The 18760-nt window shown below is 42.5% G+C and overlaps 1 protein-coding gene and 1 long non-coding RNA gene across 3 annotated transcripts in view; both read right to left on the reverse strand.

The window, feature by feature from the left end:
• Nucleotides 1-396: 396 nt before the first annotated feature.
• On the reverse strand, nucleotides 397-1943 carry LOC310687925. The gene is made up of 2 exons (XR_014516638.1): nucleotides 757-1943; nucleotides 397-702 (listed from the first exon to the last, which is right to left on the reverse strand). It is a non-coding gene; the product is annotated as an uncharacterized lncRNA (long non-coding RNA).
• Nucleotides 1944-2490: 547 nt separating this feature from the next.
• Nucleotides 2491-18760, reverse strand: part of ANO6 (anoctamin 6) — a 66936-nt gene continuing 50666 nt past the window's right edge. For both annotated transcript variants that reach the window (XM_083463419.1, XM_083463420.1), the window contains exons 12-20: nucleotides 17860-17937; nucleotides 15279-15504; nucleotides 14291-14460; nucleotides 11948-12045; nucleotides 11102-11232; nucleotides 10210-10415; nucleotides 8090-8292; nucleotides 6346-6451; nucleotides 2491-4079 (exon numbers count right to left, since the gene is read on the reverse strand). In XM_083463419.1, the coding sequence (XP_083319545.1) occupies nucleotides 3873-4079; nucleotides 6346-6451; nucleotides 8090-8292; nucleotides 10210-10415; nucleotides 11102-11232; nucleotides 11948-12045; nucleotides 14291-14460; nucleotides 15279-15504; nucleotides 17860-17937 (1425 nt within the window). In that variant the 3' untranslated portion in view covers nucleotides 2491-3872. The remainder of the gene's footprint in view (nucleotides 4080-6345; nucleotides 6452-8089; nucleotides 8293-10209; nucleotides 10416-11101; nucleotides 11233-11947; nucleotides 12046-14290; nucleotides 14461-15278; nucleotides 15505-17859; nucleotides 17938-18760) is intronic.

The following is an 18760-nucleotide window of genomic DNA, read 5'->3' on the forward strand; positions in this document are numbered from 1 at the left end:
GGAAACTTATGGATAAACTATTACTGGATGGTAAAAATGCTGCTCAGGGAAGAGTGATTCCCATGTCAGGCAATATGCCCAAAGAAAGGGTGAATCTCCAGAGCCAACAGCACAGGAAGTCTTTCATATCAATTCAAACAAACACCAATTTGAGCAACCAAGTCTTGAGACACGAACCTCTGGTTATTTGATGCTGAATGTAAAATATTAGCCTGAAATCCATGAACTCAAATGACGACTTCAGTTTTCAGAATAGATGAAACAGAAATTTTAAAATCTATGTAAAGTGGGTGTACAAATAAAGGGTGGGATCCAAGACATACCCAGAGTAGACCCATTGAAATTAATGGACAAAAGTAACATGGGCATAATTAGCACTGGACATCAGCCAAAATATATGCATTATAGTGTAGAAATTTTAATTATCATGCCTCATGGTAAGTCTCTGCATAACACTTGGTATGATCCAGAATTTTGGGGAGCTAAAGTAGTCTGCAAACAGGGAAAAATAAGAGACAGATAAGGCATGAAATGGGATACTAGAAACTGTCATTTCAGTTCAGGATTTGAACCTGGGATGGATATCTAATTTTTCTTTGTTGATACCCTATCTGAAAAAAGCTATATATTCTCATCACCGTTCTACCCAAGCATACTAGAAATAGGTTGTGTTGTATTCAGTGAATCTTATTCCCAGTAAATCTGCATGTGACTGCAGCCCCAGTTGCTCTCTGAGGAAAAAGACCCACTGAACACAGTGCAATTTACTTTTGAGCATAAGATTGCATCAGGCCTCATTGGAGGTATCTGTAGAACATATTCATTATGGTATGTGCGCATATTATACAACATAACAAATATGTCAAGTTGCATTGATGGGAGATTAAATGAAGCAGCAATACAGAAGATTATCTACATGCAAGCATTACATCAATATTCTTTTCTGTTACCATGATTAAAACAAAATCAATTACCCAAAACTGCAACTCTGTATTCATAATATATAATCATATATAAGTAACACTTATGGCTCCCCTAATACATATTAAATGTAAAGTTAGCCACATTGCCTCATAGCTGATACACAATTAACACAGTGAAACAATAGATCTTTTGAGTAAGTCTCTTAATTTGAATGTCAGAACAAGTTGTCAGTGGTCAGAGTTTCACAGCACACTTTATCATCATCAACACATCCGTCTATTCTTGGAAAAACCACTTAATAAAGCAGTCATTACTGTCAAATATTCTAAACCGTATTCTGTACCTCTATTTGTAATCTTTATTAGATCAGTCAAAAGCTTTGCAAAATCAATTGGCACAAAGACTTTCAATGCTCTGTGAGCCAATGTACTCCCTACAATACCAGCCAGTTGTTCCTGAAACAGTGATAAACATAGGAGCCAACTCCTAGGGGCTGAGGTCCCTTTGTCCCGTCCCCCCCCCATAAAATATTTGAGCTCCTCCCCAGTTGATGGGCATTGCCATTCAAATGGAATGCGTGCACCACATCTTGTGATAAATTTTGTGGGGCCGGGATTATCTCCACACACACCCAAACATTTTATTCAAGTTGGCACCCCTGGTGATAAAGCACTATAAGCTGCACCCCATTCTAAATATTCCTTTGCTGGTGACACAAGTTACACATCAGACTATTGTCTTCATTGACCTCTTTAGAATCAGAGTTAGCTCTACCATTAGGCCCAAGGAGGCAGCTGCCTCAGGTGGCAGATTATGAGGCTGAGGCTCAATGGTGAGATGTTGGAGGATAGAGTTGTGTGTGTCATGTACTTCTACTGCCAGTCTGGTCACCTTCAGCACACAGAATACGTGGGTGTACCATTTCGTCCTTCACCTCAAGCAGCAAAATGTATTAGGCCAACTCAGAATTCACACATGGTTTTGTAGATACACACACTCACCCCACACCTACCTGAATCAAATTACAGTGGTGCCCCGCAAGACGAATGCCTCGCAAGACGGAAAACTCGCTAGACGAAAGAGTTTTCCGTTTTGGAGGTGCTTCGCAAAATGAATTTCCTATGGGCTTGCTTCGCAAGACGACAATGTCTTGCGAGTTCCTGCTGGTTTTTTCCCCTCCCCCCCTTTTTCTAAGCTGCTAAGCCGCTTATCAGCTGATCCGATAAGCCGCTAAAAGCCGCTAATCCGCTAATCCGTCAATGGGCTTGCTTCGCAAGACGAAAAAAACCGTTAGACGAAGAGAATCACAGAACGGATTCTTTTCGTCTTGCGAGGCACCACTGTATTATATACACAGCCACATGGAGATATCTCTTCTTCTATGTGGCTGCATATCCATGTTTATGTTCACTTAAGTGAAGTGAGGGGTTAGTGTTTGTGTATTGGATCAACAGGCACAATGCTCCCATGGTCTGGAAAATGGGTAGGCAAACTAAGGTCTGGGGGGCCGGATTTGGCCCAATCACCTTCTAAATTCGGCCCGCAGACAGTCCAGAAATCAGCATGTTTTTACATGAGTAGAATGTGCCCTTTTATTTAAAATGCATCTCTGGGTTATTTGTGGGGCATAGGAATTCGTTCATTATTTCCCCCCCAAAATATAGTCTGGCACCCCACAAGGTCTGAGGGACAGTGGACCAGCCCCCTGCTGAAAAAGTTTGCTGACCCCTGGTCTGGAAGTTGGGAGTTGAATATTAGTTCAACATTCTGAATGACTGAAAAGGCTTTCTCCATCCCATTTAATATTTCTCGGTGGTGTCTTTTGTAATGCATTACATTGATCAGGTATGACAAGTCCATAGTCTGAACTACAAACCAGTGCAAGATCTTCCACTCTGCATTTCGAAGCTAAGATGGCAGCTGAACACTCAAACATTCTTCAGAAATCAACATGAGCTTGGGATTCCAGTGAAACAGAAGAATGGCTATAGATCCATGAAACAAGAGTAATGTCTGCTAGCACTGTGAACTACTTGCCAGAGACTTCTAGGGACATTCAGGTTGAAATGAGAGGTGGATAATTAGAAGAGCACAGAGCAAAAACGGAAGCAGGTCTGAAATGTCCACTCTTCTGTGGCTCTTCTAATCAGTAGAGGTGCCAGTGGCAGTACGGCTCTGACTGGGATGCAAATCCCTTCATATTATGCTGAATGCAGGAGTAGCCAGTGCAGAGTAGCAAGGCCACGCGGCTGCTTGTACAGCAGTGGTTCAGCTGCTCCTTAATGGGATGGGGCAGCATGGCAGTCAGGTTGGGCCAATGTCGGAAGGAGACACTGGATTTGCTCTACTGCTGCCTTCACTGCCACCCAGCCCCAGCCCTGCCCCATTGAGCAGCAGCAACACTGCTGTCAGGGGAGCTGGGGCATGTCGCTGCCCCACTGCACTGGCCATTCCTGGTTGAACATTACTGCATTCCCTTCAGTATACATATCTCTTAAGGCTTTATGGAACACAAGAGTGGTTTCCCCCCCTTACCTTTGGATTGTCATTTTGCTTAAATTCATTTTGTGCAGACTGTACATTTGAGCGGAGGGGGCTCGAGTCTGAGGCCAGCGTAGGCAGCCCTGTTTCCCCTCCTTGCCACAGTGTCCATTTCTACCCAGTTTGATAAAGCTGGAGAAGGCAATCAAAGTACTCAAAACTGGTCCGAATAAGCCGTGTCCCTCTTAAGACAAGTGGTTTGGTTTCTGAGGTTTGGTTTCAAATGGCATACAGTTGGAAGGCACACCACAAAAGTCTAGATTAGGACAGCCCCTTTATAACAGCCAACATTCACTTCTTCCTTTGCAATTATGTTCTACCAAGTCTTTGGTCCGATCCCTTTGTTTGTTTGTTTTGGTAGAAAGATTCACACACCACTGGCTAGGCACTGTCAGGCTGTCATGTCTCTATTCAGTTTTAGGCCGGAAAGTCCCATCTGCGCCTTTTAATATTTTGTCGGCGATGCTCCCCATATTCTTCTTCATAGCTTTCACAGGATTCTCATGCAGGAGTGTCTGTATTAGATACTTCTCCCGTTTAATTTTGCTTTTGGTTTTCTTTGACACATCGGGAATTATGTGTGAAATAGCAAATGTCACCAAGTAGATGATATGCTGGATGGGGGAGGGGGAGGGAACACAAACAGAGTCAGCTACTCAGAATATACAACCATTATAAAAGAGAGTAATATTGCCCCGTTATTGACTTTTGCCGCAATCTGGAAGTCTGTTGGCCACATCTGCAAAACGCATTTAAAGCGCTGCTACACCACTTTAACTGTCCCGGCTTCTCCCAAAGAATTCTGGGTATTGCAGTTTCTTCAGGGTGCTGAGAATTGTCAGGTTAGGTGATTCCACAGAGCCTAGGACTTGCCGATCAGAAGGTCGGCAGTTCAAATCCCCGCGACGGGGTGAACTCCTGTTGCTCAGTCCCTGCTCCTGCCAACCTAGCAGTTCGAAAGCACATCAAGTGCAAGTAGATAAATAGGTACCGCTCCAGCGGGAAGGTAAACGGCGTTTCCGTGCGTTGCTCTGGTTCACCAGAAGCGGCTTAGTCATGCTGGCCACATGACCCGGAAGCTGTACGCCGGCTCCGTCGACCAATAAAGCGAGATGAGCGCCGTAACCCCAGAGTCGGTCACGACTGGACCTAATGGTCAGGGGTCCCTTTACGTTAACCTTTATTCCCTGCACAGAACCGCAATTCCCAGAATTCCCCGGGAAAGGAGACTGATTGTTATACCACTCTGGCAACTGTGGCAGGGCGATAGAGGTCTCCCAACATTTCTCAGCACCCTTAACAAACTGCAGTTCCCAGGATTGTTTTGGGGGGAGGAAGCCATTACTGTTCAAAATGATACAATAGCACTTTAAATTCATAGTGCAGATATGACCTATGTGCACTCAGATAACAGACGCATGAGGATCTGCACATTCACATTCATTTCAAAGGATCAATCTAATTTGGAGATGCAAAGAAACAGCCTCTAATGCACGGCAAGGGGAAATGTTTCTTTAAGGTTTCCTGCTGGTTGCTAAGAGAGTTTCTGAGAGCATGCCCAGGTGGCAATTTATTTCTCTCTCCGCTCCCTGCTAGGAAAGCGCCAGCCATGCAGCTGTTTATCTTTGCCATCCCAATGTGCTACCTACCATGGAGACCACAGAGCTAGGCACTGTTTGTGCAATATGGACAGAGAAGGACCCTCATTGGAGTCCTCCCTGGGGACAGACTCTGGGGGGACAGCAGCTTCCTAGCTGCCCATTTACCCCCTTTGTGAAGAACCAGTGTTTCCCCGAGCTGAAAGTTCGAATGTATTTTATGTTTTGCACCATCGCTGCCATCCTGCACATTCAGTGTTGTGGGCCCAAGGCTGTGGGATTCCATCCCAACTGAGATTAGACAGGTCCCTCCCCTTGCAGACAGATGGGCGGGGTATAATTAATAAAATTATTACTATTATAAAATTATTATTGCTGAACTTCAGGTGCCTAAATCAGACTTTCTTGTTCCAGCCGGCACTTTTGAGGTAGTCTAGTTTTGTGATAAACATTTATTGCTTCGTTGTCCCATTTTCTGTGGATTGTTTTGATGTAAAAGGACACTGCTTAGAAGTGTGAATAATTAAGCAATACACAAATGTCTTAAAAAAAATAAATAGTTAACCAAGGGAAGGCGAAAATTTGGATTTTTGTGCAATGGCTCTTTTTTTTTCTTTTTTTGCAGGCTTTACTTTTAACTCCCAACTAGGGTGGCAGGCAGAGATCTTAGTGGAGTTTAATATCCTTACAGACAGAGTTAAAAATAGCTACTAATAACATAATTTTTTTAATGCATTCACAAACTTTTTGCCTTTTTGTCCCCCCCCCCATCTCAGTCTCCAGAAAGGCAGTTCAAAAAACCACACACCCCGAAAACAGTATTCAAGATTTGCTCAGTATTTCTCCACCCTCCACCGAAAAGGAGAAAGGGAAGAGCTGGTAGCTTTTGTTTAGACATGCTTTAGATGGAGGACATTCATGAGGATTTCATTTTGCACAATTTTCATATGTTTTTCTTCCGAAATGTATGCCATTGAGGCAGGCTGCACCAAAACTGCATGGCAAGTTTTGTTTCCATTGAGATCAGAAAAATCTGTTTGCTGATTCCACCCCCTCTCAACTCCCCCACTCAAATTTATTGATTTTCATGAGGATCGCACCAGGAAAATTCTGAAAAATATGCCTGAGAAATTTCCACCCCATTGCATGGCTGGGCTGGGCTTACGCAAGGTATACAAAGGGTACTACTGCAACTTTAGGATGAAGGAATGGAAGACACATGCTGACATGGTTTTTAATCCAAAATGATGAAGAAACTCCTTTTAGGAGGAAATATACTGACCTCCATGACAATGATGAATGAGAGCTTGGCTGCAATAACATGCCAGTAATAGATATTGTGTTCATATTGATGTTCGTGCCCAGGGGGGTATCGGAAATCCCGGTACCTAACAGTCAAAGACAATGAAGCAATCATTTCAGCAGACTCTGCAATATGGCACACAGGCCAGAAGGGGGAGCAAAATCCATCCCATTCTCCTGATAAGGCAACACACAAGTTAAGCAGAATGTAATCGTAGAATTGTAGACCCGGAAGGGACCCTGAGGATCATCTAGTCTAACCCCCTGCAGTGCAGGAATATGCAGCTGTCCCATAATGAGAACAAAATGCAGATAAATCACATCTACTGAATTGCATTATTTTGTCGACACTAAAATTATCTTCTCTTTTGACCATTGTTTACTATTACTTTACAATGCTGAGAGGTAAAGTATAAGTGAAGACATGTGTGTATGAGAGAGAGAGAGAGAGAGAGAGAGAGAGAGAGAGAGAGGGAGAGGGAGAGGGAGAGGGAGAGGGAGAGGGAGAGGGAGAGGGAGAGGGAGAGTATATATACAGTCAGACCTTGGAAGTCGAACAGAATCCGTTCCAGAAGTCCGTTCGACTTCCAAAATGTTTGGAAACCAAGGCACTGCTTCCAATTGCCAATTGGAAGCTGTGGAAGCCATGTTAGACATTCAGGTTCCAAAGAACGTTTGCAAACCGGAACACTCACTTCTGGGTTTGCGGCGTTCGGGAGCCAAAATGTTCAGCTCGCAAGGCATTACAGAACCAAGGTACGACTATATACCGTATTTTTCTCTCTATAACACGCAGATTTTTTCTCCTAAAAAGGAAGGGGGAATGTCTGTGCGTGTTATTGAGCGAATGTGTGGTCCCTGGAGCCGACTAGGGCAAGCGCAGGAACAAAAATCAGTCAAAAATCAAATCGCGGTGGGAGAAGGGAAACCTGAAAAGAGGAAGTTGCTGCTTTCCTGCATTCTGCCTCAGGGTCTTACTGCCCACCCTCTTGTGTTTCGTTGCTGTGTTTGCTCAAACGGAACAAAGAGCAGGCAAATCCCCTCCCCTCCAGGCAAGCAGAGGGGAAAGCAGAGCGTCCTTCCTTCTATTTCCTCTCCCTGCTCCTCACAGGCAGCCAGAAAACATGCAGGTGGGAGAGAGGGGGAGAGAGAGAGGGAGAGAGAGGGCTGGCTTGGGTGGGGTGGGGGGACTTTTGTCTTTCTTTCCTCCCTCCCGTTAAATTCCTCTCCTGCATTCTTATGCTCCTTGTCCCTTCTGTGTTTTTCTTCCCTCCCCACTTAAAATGCAGTTACAAAGCATGGATCCACATGGATCCTCAGGATCTCTGCATTGGGTCACCCCAAATTCACCATCAGATCACATAGCATGTCCATGGCTATAGCCTGCCCCCCCAAAATCACGCACCCACTGTTGCTTGGTGCTGCAATGGTGCAAAAACATGGTTACAAAGCATGAATCCACAGGGATTCTCGGGATTTTTGCATTGGGTCACCCCAAATTCACCATCACATCACATGTCTGTGGCCATAGCATGAAGCACAAAAATGATACATCCACTGTTTCATTCAGAATTCCCCCCCCCCTGTTTTCCTCCTCTAAAAATGATGTGCGTGTTATGGTCAGGTGCGTGTTATAGAGCGAAAAATACGGTATATATATATATATATATATATATATATATATATATATATATACGCTATTTTAAATGGGAAAATAGACTTGCCTGCATGTTGTCTGGTTGGCAAACATGGGAAGAGCGGCTGGCTTGCTTTCGTTTCTGAAGTCTGACACAGCAAAGACGGAAAGTGTGTTGTTTATGTACCCCTTCATGGAGTAAGTGCTCTGACTTCCATAGGGAGGAACGGAAAATGACCAGTAATACACCAGGCGTGGAATCATATCGGACGTAAAAGCAATTATCATTGCCTGCATTTGAAAAGAGAGGGAAATGGGCAAGATTTAACTGCATCTAGGTAGAATTTTATACAACGAGAGAGGGAATGTGTGTGTGTGTGTGTATCTGTCTGGAAATGGGAAATATATTATTGTACAAAACAGAAGCGCAACACATCCAGATCTCTCCAGTTTCTGGCTGTCAAAAAATCTCAACTCCCTTCCTGTTTCCATTCTGATTGTACCCACAACAGGCTATGTGCAATGGTCTGTGTCCCTGGTGAGAGGGTGGGATAAAACATAAGCAGCTTTTCCCTGACAGACGACCACACAATGCATGCAATAAACTGTGGATGTAATACCCTGGTGGCTTTGCAGAAATGATTATAAGAATCAGGTTTATGCATGCTAGTAGGGAACACCCTCTGAGTGATCACAATATTATACCTTTCTAATGCTGCCCCCGCTTCCCACTTTTCCTATGCATAAGAACATTGAGTTATTGCGAAACGTTATTTGGAATTCAGTGTAACCTATTTGCTCTTTACGCTGCCTTTCTCTCTTCACCCCTCCAGTATTCTTCCCACATAAACTTTCACCTCTTTCAAATGATTTCCAGATGTGCAATAGCAGTGATGACACACACAGGAGAATATATTCTTCTGGATGCTCTGTAAAAATAAACTCCCCACCCCACCATTTGTAGGCTGTTTTTTTAAAAAAGAGGATCACACACAAAAAAATTCTGATTTCAATGTTCCAAGACGTGATCACTTTTCCTATTACCCCAGAACAAATGAAAGCTGGGCTTATGCCTGGCAACTGAATATAGCAATGTCAGCTCTGCTGCATGAACTCTTAAGTGCCAAGGTAGCTTTGTACAATATCCACTTAAAGTTCTGCCAGTTTTGCAGAGTAATCCATAAAGTGGAAAGAAATGGAACTTGCTGTGAAAGAAGCATGGCATCAACTATTTTGGGGATTTTTATTTTTTTATTTTAGAAAGCCTCTGCTGCGGTTATGACAGTCAGGCTTCCTGGGCCACTGTGCATTTTCAGTGGCTATTGTTACTAAGGGTTGCAATCCGTGCTAGTTCTACTCAAGAGTAGACCCACTTGAAATTAATAGCCATGGCAAACTTTGATCCATTAATTTCAATAAGTCAGCTCTCGGTAAAACTTAGGAGGCAATAATTATTTGGCTGTTCTATGATCAAACCACCTGAGTCCATTTGAAACAATTGAACTTTTTAGATGAAGAAAACATCGGCTCAGGAGGAAAACCACACAAGATTTCTTTTTAAGTGACTTACTAGTTAGTGTTGCCAGAGGCATCTCAGAAGATGCATTCCCTCCTCCTGTGTAAAAGAGTAAGGGGAATGCCTCTAGCATGGTGCCAGCTAGCAGTAAATTTTGGACACTAAACCTGGCACCAGCCAGTTTAATTGAGTGGAAACTCCTACCGCAGAGCCTTAGCAAAATTCATTGCAGTAGGGTTTTGTTGACCCTGTCCTCAAAGGGAGAAAGAGAAAGCAAAGGGAATATGCTTATTTAATTTATAATATTTATATACCAGCTGTCCTCACACATTGTCTTGCAATGGGTCATAACAATTTAAAGCGCAATACAAAATAAGAACAAAATAGAATGTGCAATAAAGTACAACCCAAGATGGTCAGCTTGTATACAAACAGATATCACAAAGGCACCATGAGTCTTAATTGGTATCTCATAAAAAACCAACCAACCAACCAACCATTGGTACCACTGTCGCTGGACTTCTCATTCCTCAAGGAAATGGAGAACATCTAACATGTCAACAATTTCATACTGTTCGAAGGTGCGAATATGGAGAACGGACTTTACAACTGATTGAAGAACACTTCCCCATGGGAAATAACTGTTTGGCATTTCAGATCCCAAATTGTCACTACTTAAAGACTGTACTTACATTGGTCACCACAGCAAGAAGAGCTATTCCTTGCATGATGGGCTGCCATGCTCCTATGTCCTGAGCTTTCTGAGGAACTATGCGCCTGAACTGTGTGGTAATCTTCCAGGCGTCTATACGTATTTCCAGTAAATTGTTCATAAGTGCCAGAAGGGGAGCCAGTGGGAACGAGGCCACAAACAAAGTGACAAATCCAAACTGTATAACTGCCAATGAGAAATGTGACAAACACTGGTGAAATATTAATTAGCATTGTGTGCGCTTTCAAAAGTCAGGCATGCCAAACCCAGTGGCTAAACAGAGCTACTCTAGATCACTTGAAAGAGCTGGGTTCTTGGATCAGAAAAGTATGGGAAAGTTACCCAAAGTCTATGGGTGATATTCAGCTAAGATTTACTCAGACTAGATCCATTGAAACTAATGGACCCATCTTAGTCACCTTCATTAATTCACTCTGAGTAAATTACTTTGAGTAATACTTAGTTGATTCCATTCATTATCTGCACTCTGTAGCCAGCAAGAAACCAACGCCATTGTAAAAAGGAATTTATAATGCCAATCAGGACATGGGGTGTGTGGAAATCTTTATATATATATATATATATATATATATATATATATATATATGCAAGAGAGCAACATTAAATAGTACAGTTAGAGAAGAATCATGTGGTTGTTCACTCTGTAGTAAAGCCCCACTGTATCCAGAGGTGTTTACTCTCAGGTAAGTGCAACCATAATGTCTTGTGTACAACCACAGTTAAATACTTTGTGTTCAGATTTTTTTTTAAAGAAAGGAATAGCCCAGCCATCCAATCTAGAAAAAACCACCCATCCCGCTTTTATTTAATAGAATGTTAATTATTAAAAAGAATTATAGGAGCCAGCTTACCCATTTCAAGATACTCATAAAACAATCCAAGTTTGCCAATGGGTTGTAGGTGGTAGTCCTGTTCCCAGCGAGGGACAACTTTCTCAGACCGTGAAGCTGAACAAAATCTTCCAATCAGGTTCTTAAGCCACCTATGAATGGAGATCACCAGCTAGATTTATTCTTTATGGTAGAAATCATGCAATTTTTTGTCCAATATGGAATAGCTAAGTCTGCCTCTTTGCTTTTATAATAATGGGCTCAGTTTTGCCTTTTCTGGCAGATACAGCCAAGGTCAAGCTACATGTTACACTGGGAGAGCCATCCATTAGTTCATCTGTATAGGCTCTGATGGATTTGACCTGTTTGGATCCTCATTTTTCTACCTTAAAAAAATAATGGAGACAAAACAATAGAGAATAGGGATTCCATTCATGACCTCTTCATGGTCAAAAGCATATGTTGCTGTGTTTTCCATTGATGGAGACTAATGTTTCTGGACCTTGCTTTAATCCTCTGCCACTTGTTTCTTAAAATTTCCAGCATGCCATAGTGTCATAGTTTGAACCAGTCCTACGTTTCAGAAAGTAAAATAAGGCACAACTATCACACTGTTCATTAATATTTCCCAAATCTGTAGGATTGGATGAGGCTGTTTCTCACCTCCTATGGAGTCCTCATGAATTTCTGATCATTAAAACAGTTTTTTTAAAAAAATCGGTTGCAGCTTTTTGTGTTTTAGGGGCTGCCTTCTGCTGTGAGCTCAAAGCAACCAAGAGGTTTAAATTCAGGTTCACTAAAAACAACCACCCTGTATTCAAATTCAGGTTTGGTTTTGACAACTAGCTATCAACACTATTTACTTACGGAAGAAGCACTTCTTGTATATTATTCCAGATTGCTTTGCCTCCCATTATTATTGTCAGTTGTGTTGTAAGTTCAAGGAGACATCCACCTGGATCACACTAGGATTGGAAGAAGAAGGGGGAGGGTGGACATGAATTTTTCCAGCTCATTAGCTGCAGGGAATGAACTTTCAATTAATGAAAACATATTAAAATATATTCTGTTACTTCAAAAAGACTAGCATAATGTTTTGTTTGGCATCATTCTATTCAGATAACTCTCCAGAAAAATGCACAAACCATCTAACATTGGTGATTATTACTAAAAAAAGTAACACCTTCATTTTTAATAAATTTGCTTCATTTATACCAGACTTTTTCTTCGAAAAGCAAAGAATAGCTTACATATGGCTCCTGTAGCCTTCAGCTCACAGAGTTTAGAGGTTAAACTTGTCTGCAGCAGAACTACATTTACCTTTAACCATAATCTGTGCCCTCCAAAATAATTGATTACCAGCGTGGGGATAGCATATAGTTAATCTTGCAGTCAAGGACACTCGCTCAGAAGCCTACTTCCAGAACTTGCCCTGCTTTTAGGCAGTGAAGCAAGAAGTTGGAGGGTTCTGAGTGCCTTGCAGTTGCCTGCCTTGGGTCTAAAAGTTAGCTTGCTGTCCTCGGATATGGTGCAGGTTTGCGTCCTATTGTCAGTGTTGAAAGAAGAATCACAGAGTGAAAGGCACCATATTGCCTTTGTCCTGGGCAGCAAGATGTCTTGGGCTGGCCCTATCTGCTTCTGTCAGTGCCCTGACCTGAATCAGGGCACTTACATTTCTCACACTTTAGTTATGTGGGGTAGTGGTGGGGAGAGTGGAGGGGCTGAAGCAGCCCCAAAGATTCTTTTTACAGGTGTGGAATAGTAACAGCGCCGTGTTGTCTATAGTGGTATTGCCATTTGCAGTGTTCACAGCCATTAAGGGAAGTAAGCAAATCACCTGCTATTTCAAGCAACGTTGACCATTTTGTGAGGCCTCTCCATCATCATATTATCATCACCACCATGTTATTATTTCTACCCTGCTCATCTGGCTGGGTTTCCCCAGCCACTCTGGGTGGCTTTCAACAGAACATTAAAAACAGAATAAAACTTCAAACATTAAAAACTTCCCTAAACCATTGTAGCTACCGTATTTTTCACACCATAGGACGCACCGGACAATAGGACGCACTTTGTTTTAGAGGGGGGAGAACAAGAAAAAAAAATTCTCCCCCTCTCTGCCCAGCGCCCCTTCAGTGAAGCAGCAGGAGGCAATGCACAGAGAGGGGGAGAACTTTCCCCCTCTTGTTTTCCCGCTCTAAAACAAGGTGCCGTTTAAGGTGCGTTCAGGCGGCTACCTTGGAAGCCTGGAGAGTGAGAGGGGTCGGTGTGCACTGACCCCTCTCGCTCTCCAGACTTCAGGTTCCTTTCGACCTGCTCTTTGGGGCTGGGGGGGGGAAGCCCACCACCAGCCCCAAAGAGCAGGTCAGGGAGCAGCGGAAAGGCGCAGCGGAGAGGCTCCTGCCATAGCCGCGCGTCACCTCTCCAGCCGGGAGAGGGTCGCGGGGGGCTGCTTTAGCCCCCCCCACGCGCTCTCCCGGCTGGAGAGGTGACGCGCGGCTATGGCAGGAGCCTCTATAGCCGTGCGTCACCTCTCCAGCCGGGAGAGGATCGCGGGGCTATGGCGTCTTCGCTCCATAGGATGCACACACATTTCCCCTTCATTTTTGAAGGGGAAAAAGTGTGTCCTATAAAGCGAAAAATACGGTAAGTTATTTTTTGGGGAGAGGGGGATCAGTGGTGGCTGCAAGAAGCTACGGCACCTGAGGTTTGGTGGAATATGAGCTTGGAGGACTTCGGACTCAGCTCAAAATGGCGGTAGCTGTGAAGCTGAGTTCTTCAGTTTACCATTGCGAGATCGCAATCCCACCAAACCTTAACACCATCACTGCTTCCCATGTATCTCTTGAAACTGATGAAGTGGCCAAGATTCAGGGCCACACTAGATGTTACACGCATACATGTATAATATTACCACGATGGGCTTTTCAAAAGTCAAATTAAGCTTTTGAAGGGGGAACTGGGAAACGTGCAGCAGAAGCAGCAGTGTTCATCTTCTGTCTGTTTTCCTACTTTGAAGTTTATGAAAAGCAGTTAGTCAGGAAAGGGTTAAGCATCTGCTTTTCCTTCTGCACAAAAATTCTTTAAAAATGATATTTGGCTAATGTTACTTCCATCTATGTGTAACATCTGGTTTGACCCTAAGACTTCTAGCTGAAAAAAAATTAAAAATGAAGAGAGGACAGCCCACTGCAGGTAGTTCATTCATACCTCTTCATTTCTGTATTTCCCCAGCCAATAAACAGGGTCGCCAGGGTAACCTACAAATTTACCCTTAAAGAATGCAATGTAGAAACAGGAAGAATAATAGTTGACAAATTGGAACAAGAACATCTTCATGGTGAGGCTGTTTTCATAATCGGTCTGCGTCCTTGGCAGTTCTGTAGTTTAAGGGGTGAGGGAGAGAGAAATGGTTAACTCGAGAAGAGCTTTCGAGATATGTATGTCGTAGACTTGAATACAATTTACATCTTTATAATTTAGATTATTTGGAGTTCTCTAATATACTGTAGCCATTATGTTAATTTCATGACAACGTGTTATAAAAAGGGGGGGAAATATGTGCTCTTCCACACAAGAACAAGCAGCAATTCTCAATGCAAAAAGCCTCCAGCAGATTCAATACATAATGAACATAACATTTTGATGTGATGCAAATGAAAGAATATTAAAATGAAGCTACTTTAGATGCGCCAAAATAGGACAGCTCCTTTAATGTAAATGACCTGGATGGGAAGGAAACCAGCAGTGTTTGCTCTGTTTTCGCTATTTACTAAGGCATGAAGGGTTTCAAACAGTGATTCTTTCCCTTTTTATTTACAAGAAAATGACTACGCTATCTATAAACAGTACCGAATGTAATTGAATGCATTATGCAGTGCTGATCCATTTTCATAAGGCTGGAATTATTACAGTAATCTTCCGTGCTTTGTCAGTTTCATAAATATACAGCTGTAAACAATTGATCTTTCATGCTGGCTATAGAAGGATTCCTTAGGCAAGGAGCTGAATGTCATTTCTTTGTTAACTGAGAAAGCCTGAACTTTAAAATCTTTAGAAGTCGTTGCAAGCAATGGTGGGGAAAGTTCTCAAATACATGGCAGAGGCATCCTCTTTTGCTGAGTTACCCCTTAAGAACACAACGTTTTTCTCCATTTACTCTGAAAGGCTTTGTAGCTGGGGCAAGAGATCATCTTACCAAAGTCAGTAATCATGATTGCTACTTTCTCATAGATCATGTTCAGAATCATAATGATGATGAAGCTTATGATGGAAGCAGAAACTGAAGTTGCTGCTTGCGGAGTCAAGTACTTCTGGATGGCTTCAGTGCCATTGATATGCCTTGGGAGCGTTGCGGAAAACACCAGGAAAACAGACAGCCTGTAAACGATTATGCCAATAACCGAGGCGATAATGAGCAGGATCTGAAATCAAATAACAACATAACTGCTATGTAATAAGCATGATATATTTTATGTGTCACATATATACGCATACATAGCGTGCACACACAGATATTTAATTGATGAATTTATTATATAAACACAGTAACATATATAATTACAGAAAAAGTAAATGAAACTATAAATACAAATATATTAGATTTATACATTATTCAAAAGTGTGATTAAATGTATCAGTAAGTGTCTATGCAATCGTTAACACCGACTTTCCTTTATGCCACTGATTGATTGTATATAGCAATCAATATACTATTATTCTGATGCATATACCTACAATGCATTTCATTCCTCTCATAATAAAACTTCCTGAACATAATTAAACTCCCAAATCGTAACTCATTTTTTAAGACATTAAATTTCCCCCAGCAGTAAATATGGGTTCGCTGAATCTTAGGGCTGCCATATGATCAGATTTTCCTGGACAGTACTGGGATTTCCAAGCTGGAATTGAAGTCTGGGGGGAATTTCTGGGCGGAAATTGTCCTGGATCTTACGCAAGTCAATTGAAAAATTGTATTTTGGGGGCTTATCTCAGAAAAAAGCTTGGGTCTTCCTAAGAAAAAGCTCAACAACTTCTTGTCCTGGATTTTACTTCTTGAAAGCTGGCAACCTATGAATTTTCTACTTCATTTCTGGTACAGAAAACATTTCCTACAACAGCATCCACAATATCTATTTGTGCGGGAGAAAACAGGTAGGTGAGCACTGGGAACTGGAAATGGAGGGTGAAAGAAAAAGTGGAGAAAGGGAGATAGACAGGAACACAAGAATAGCATGCAGTGCAACACTCTGTAATAAATTTCACCCCTCCAGCCCTGAATATAATTTTAGTTTCCTCCTTTTGCCAGTTGCCTCTGCTCATTGCAATGTCCTTCCTTCTCATAGCCCTGTGGTATGTTCCTTAAGAGGAAGATTACAGTAGCACTTCCATGGCAGTATCTACAGCCGTGCTAATGACAATCCTACCACTGGCATTGGCTAGTGCACATTGGAACTATTTTTGAAACTCTTCCAGGATGCCACACATTTCCCCCCATGGCTGTATAGACTTCTTTTAGTTTCTCCTTTGAATTAAGCTGGAATTGGGGTGGGGTGGGGAGCAAAGGACACCCAGCTTTGCTCTCTTAATCAGATGAAATGGGTAGGAAAAGACGCATTACAGTGGTACCTCTGGTTATGTACTTAATTCGTTCTGAAGGTCCGTTCTTAACCTGAAACTGTTCTTAACCTGAAGCACCACGTTAGCTAATGGGGTCTCATGCTGCTGCTGCGCCGCAGCCACGCGATTTCTGTTCTCACCCTGAAGCAAAGTTCTTAACCCAAGGTAATATTTCTGGGTTAGCGGAGTCTGTAACCTGAAGCGTATGTAACTTGAAGCGTATGTAACCCGAGGTACCACTGTAATCTGTAACACACTATTGAACCAGATGCCTGGAACAACACATCCGAAAAAAGTGGCAGGAAAGGTAACGAGGTTTAGACTGACCATCACTTCATGGCAAAAAAACCATTATGTTTTCTCCCAAGTGCCAGGCCAGCCGTTATCTATCTCAGCTCCCTAGAACATGAGTCCTATTATAGAAGCTGCTGGTATCATGTTCTGCTGTGCACATACGTATCATTTGTAGATGTTTTAAAACGTACCTTTGAAATATAACCTGTGAAGGAAATGAGCCAAAGTATCCAAGAACTCAAGCTGATGCAGAAGAGGTAAGAAGGGGGTTCAGAAGAGATGGGGGATCGAGATGGGAGTAAGGAGACAGAAATCCAGAAATGGAGCCATCAGGAGAGAAGTCCAGCTAGGCAAAAACACCTGAAATTCAATGCAGGATAGCATAAAAAGAGGGAGAATGGGACAAGGTAAGGGATCAAGCCTGGCATAAGGAAGAAAGATGCTTTCTTGGAGGTGAGGGAGAACAAAGTGAGGAATCCTTGCCATTCTGAGATCCAGTTTAAAGGCACAGTTGCTCGCATGGCTCAATTCTCGCAGTGCCTCGCACTGTCTCCTTTGAAAGGAGAGCTGTTTTCAATGTGTTCTTAAGACAAAAATAACCCATGAAAAGCTTTAAAATGTCAGGCTGGAACTTTCTCCAATATTAGATTTCCATGTGCAGAAATGTATTAATGTAGCAAGTTGCGTTTTGTTCTGTTTTTAAGAAAAGTCCTGTGCAATTCTGAAGCAGTACAGCCATGAGAAATGAGTCCACCACAGGAACAGCCGTCCTTCAGGAAGGGGCCATAACCATTTAAGCTTTACAGAATCTATCATGCTGACGAAGCTAAATAAATGACAAGCAGCAGTTGTGGAAACTTTACCCAGAATAAGACAGCACTCGTGCAGAAGGTCATTCTCACGCACTTTCCACAAGCCGTGTAGGGGATATGCTCTTCTTGCTGTGAAGAAAGGGGATCGAGAAAGAATTCCTTTTGTTAATATGCATATTTCTTTTCCACGTAGCTCAGTGTTTCAGGAAAACAGTTCGTTTGTGTGGTTTTTTTGTTTCCAGATTAAAATACTTTGCTTCACATATCGCCCTCAACCTGTCTGAGCATTGTTGAATCTAGTTTTGAGAGGTTTAGTGGGTTATCACGCTAAAATCACATACTCCCCCCAAAAAACATGGGCTTCCCCCAAAAAACTATGCAACTAGTTCCATGCATCTAAAGGAGCTTTGAGTTTCTCGGAACAATAGTTCTCCCAATATCATTTAGGAAAAGGCTTTTGGAATTGTAAGGAATTTCAAAAGCAGTGCACGATATCCCCCAACACTGGCCCTGTTGTTAGATAGAGAGAGGTTGTTACCTCAGGCAAAAGGTTTTGGGTGTCATGGAAGGGCAGCAAATGGTTAACTTATCTAATTTATGATCACCCTATCTTCTCTCTGAAGGTGAAAATAAACTAATCAGCACTGGGTACTTGGCACCATGACATTTGTGTCAGTGTGTGGGTGATGGCAGTGGTGGGACCATTTGGTGTTTTGCCTCAGGCGGCAAAAATGTCTTGGGCTAGCCCTAGATATACGTTGGAGATATGGTCTTCAAAGGAGAAAAGGTTCCGAAGCCCTTGGCCATGCCTAAAGTAATTCTGTGGATCATTTCCAAATGTATGAAAAACATACTGTGAAAAATATATTGATTTCTTTGAATTGCTGTCATATGACATTGCCCTCTCAGAGTCTGGTTCTACCTCTCCTGCACTTGAATGATCACAAATATT

The sequence above is a fragment of the Podarcis liolepis genome, assembly GCF_965112155.1.
Source record: "Podarcis liolepis genome assembly, chromosome: 10".
Taxonomy (NCBI): Eukaryota; Metazoa; Chordata; class Lepidosauria; order Squamata; family Lacertidae; genus Podarcis; species Podarcis liolepis.